At 48.0% G+C, this 3237-nt stretch overlaps 1 protein-coding gene across 1 annotated transcript; it reads left to right on the top strand.

Moving 5' to 3' along the window:
- Positions 1–1874: 1874 nt before the first annotated feature.
- LOC122723457 lies at positions 1875–2471 on the top strand. Its single transcript, XM_043955601.1, has one exon. It carries the CDS (start codon positions 1875–1877, stop codon positions 2469–2471), a length of 597 nt encoding a protein of 198 aa, XP_043811536.1.
- The last annotated feature ends 766 nt before the right edge of the window (positions 2472–3237 follow it).

The raw sequence follows: 3237 nt of genomic DNA, 5'->3' as shown, positions 1-3237 counted from the left end.
ATCAATTCATATCATGTCATAACATACTGAGGGCTAGAGGATCATCCAGTATCCATCCACATCATTATCATCGTATTATGCAATGCATCATATTCGTGAATTCTAATGCAAACAACCTATTGCATAACATGGTATTCATGATGCATGAACATGCTGAAAACATTTGATTTAAAACATAAGGGTTAGTTCCACTCACCTCTGGCTAGCTCTGGACTAACTCTGAAGCAGCTAACACTGCTAAACACCTCGGTTTCTCGGGTCCGATCCTACACAGGTGGACTCTAGTGAGGTGCCAAACATACTCTAAACAACTCATAAACAACTACCCAAAAACCCCCTAAAGCATCACTTAAACATGCATAGAAAACACTCAAAAAAAGGCTGGGCAGGGCACTTTCAGCGGCACCTTCGGCGGCCGAAGGTCCCTTCCAGAGACGAAAGTCAGGCAGGTTCAGCGGCACCTTCGGCGGCCGAACTCTCTCTCCAGAGACGAAAGTCAGGCACTTTCGGCCGCCGAACATTACCTTCGGCGGCCGAAAGTCTGCTTTCAAGCCAAAACTCAACTTTCGGGGGCAAGGTTAGGCGGCCAATCCATGCATCCTCTGGCAGGTTCGGCGGCCGAAACCACCTTCGGCGGCCGAACCTGAGTTCATCCAGAACTCAGCCTTTGTGCATTTCAAGCCTCCCAAACCTTCCATACACCCCAAAACAAGCACCCAACTTCTCAAACACATGCATACATCCTTAACCATGCACAAGGGAGCTCAAACAAGCTTAAACTCCCAAAAACAACATCTAAAGCATACATAGATAGTTTATGACCCACATAGGCCAAGACCATCAAAACAAACCAAACCTCACGTACTCTCTCCCAATCATGCATACTCTCTCCCATATGCTCAAGGGGCTTGAAAACTGACCTAAACCCCAACACAAACATCACATGAACATACATTATCATACATTGGGCATAAAACCCACATAAACCCTAACATGCATATCTACCCATACTCAACCATCAAAACCTCTTAAAACTCACTTAAAACTTCATGAAACGTAAGGGAAAGCATAGATCCACACTTACCTCTTGAAGATCGAGGGTTTGTGCGAGCTCTAACTTGGAGATGGGAGGAAACTACTCCTTGGGTCTCCAAGCTTCCAAAACCTTGATCTAAGCTTGAAAACTCTTCAAAAAAACCATGGAACTCATAAAAATATGAAGGAGATGAAGAGAAAACATGAAAATGACCAAAGGAGGACATGAACACACCTGAGCTCGAGAATGGGGAGAAATCTCGCCCATTTTTGGTCTGAGGGGCTTTTATAGGTGGCCAGCCAAACCTCCTTCGGCGGCTTAACATTGCATGCAAAACACCCCCATGTTCGGCGGCCGAACCTGGTTTGTTCAAACATAGCTTTCGGAGGCCAAAAGCGCTCCCAAAACCAACTCATGTTCGGCGGCCGAACTTTACTTTCGGCGGCCGAACCTGGCAAAAACCTCCTTGGTCTTTTCCTTTTCAAAACTCAAATCTTTTTCATTTAAAACCATGAAATCAGTAAAAATCATTTTAGAAATCACATTTTACCCCTCTAGAAGACTCTGGCATCATCAAAATTCCATATTCCAACGGAGATTCCGCCGGAAGGTAGGGATTCCGATGCCGAAATCTAGCCGGGTATTACAAAAAGCCCCCGAAGAAAGGAAGTCGAAAAGGCACGAGAAGAAGCAGAGCAAGAAACCTGAGCCCTACAGGCAGCCTTAGGACCGGAGAGACCAGAGACCTTTCCCCCCTCGGGCTCCAGAACAAAAGCCATTCCCTCCGCGCATTCTGGAGAACCTGACCCCGCTCAACGCCTCCAGAGCTGAGGTGCTCATGGCTGTACAAGACAAGGAGTTCCTTCAATGGCCCAGGCCTATGAGAGCAGAAGCAAACCAGCGAGATCCTGACAAATACTGTCAGTATCATCAAACACACGGCCATGACACCAACAACTGCTACCAGCTGATCAGTGAGATCGAAAGGCTGATAAAGAGGGGGCACCTCAAGAACATTGTGAAGAAGCCGAAAGGAGAAAGGCCTCGGCTGAACCCTGCAGCACAAACACCCAGGAGGGCGGGAGCAGGACCGGTAAACGATGGTTCTAGTGGGACCATCAACATGATTGTAGGAGGAACCGGAGGTCGGATGAGTCGAAGGGGAAAGAAGAGAAGCCGAGAAAGGGAAAGCAACAATGCCGAGGTCATGCAGGTAATTGAGCACTCTCCAGTAACCATCACTTTCTCTCCGGATGATGCCCAGGGTGTTCAGATGCCTCATGACGACGCCTTAGTTATTGAAGCCGTCATCCACAACTACTGGGTTAAGAAGATCTTGGTGGATGACAGGAGTAAGGTGAATTTACTGCCGTACAGGGTCTTCCAGCAGATGGGAATCCCCGAGGAGCAATTGGTTCAGGACCAGGCACTTTAGGAAAAGGGATCGGAGGAGTCCCAGTGCCTATGGAGGGAAAAGTAAAGCTGGCTCTCACTCTGGGAGAAGCGCCAAGGACCCACACTCATTATGCGGTGTTCTTAGTAGCCAAACTCCCCCTGAGCTACAACGCGATATTAGGAAGACCTGCGCTATTTGACTTTGAGGCCGTAACCAGCATCAGATATCTGGCTATGAAGTTCCCAACAGAGGCAGGAGTGGGAGTAGTCAGAGGAAGCCAAGAAGAGGCAAGGGCAGTGTACCTGGCTACGGTATCAGAGCCGAGCTCGGTGGGGGAGGAGCTTAACTCGAAAGTTCTGGATGTCCGAGATGAGAAAAAAGAGGCCAGAACAGAGCCGGTTGGAGAGCTGGAGACCTTTCCCTTATCCAAAGCAGAGACAGATAAAGTCTTCAATCTTAACGCTGGCCTCACTAAAGAGCAGAAAACAGAAGTTATGGCCCTAATCCGAGGTCACGCGTCAAGCTTTGCCTGGAAGCCTTCTGACATGCCCGGGATCGACCCTAAAGTGATGACCCACAAGCTGAATGTCCTCCCAGAGGCTAGGCCGGTGAAGCAGAAGAAGAGGGTGGTAGGAAGGGAGAAGCAACATGTAATACCCGGCTAGACTCCGGTATCGGAATTCCTACCGTCCGGTGGAATCTCGGATGTCGGAAACCTCTAGAAGCGTAAAATCATGTTTTTATAAGTGTTTTAATGTATCTTATGGTTTTAAGCAATAAGGAAATTGAGTTTTAAATGAAAAAG

This window comes from Manihot esculenta, chromosome 4 (assembly GCF_001659605.2).
Source record: "Manihot esculenta cultivar AM560-2 chromosome 4, M.esculenta_v8, whole genome shotgun sequence".
NCBI classification, from domain to species: domain Eukaryota; kingdom Viridiplantae; phylum Streptophyta; class Magnoliopsida; order Malpighiales; family Euphorbiaceae; genus Manihot; species Manihot esculenta.
This window is presented reverse-complemented; position numbering and strand designations above follow the sequence as displayed.

Bases quoted from the DNA above. Each gene is read 5' to 3' on its own strand.
- LOC122723457 (XM_043955601.1), top strand. From the start codon at position 1,875: ATGGCTGTACAAGACAAGGAGTTCCTTCAATGGCCCAGGCCTATGAGA.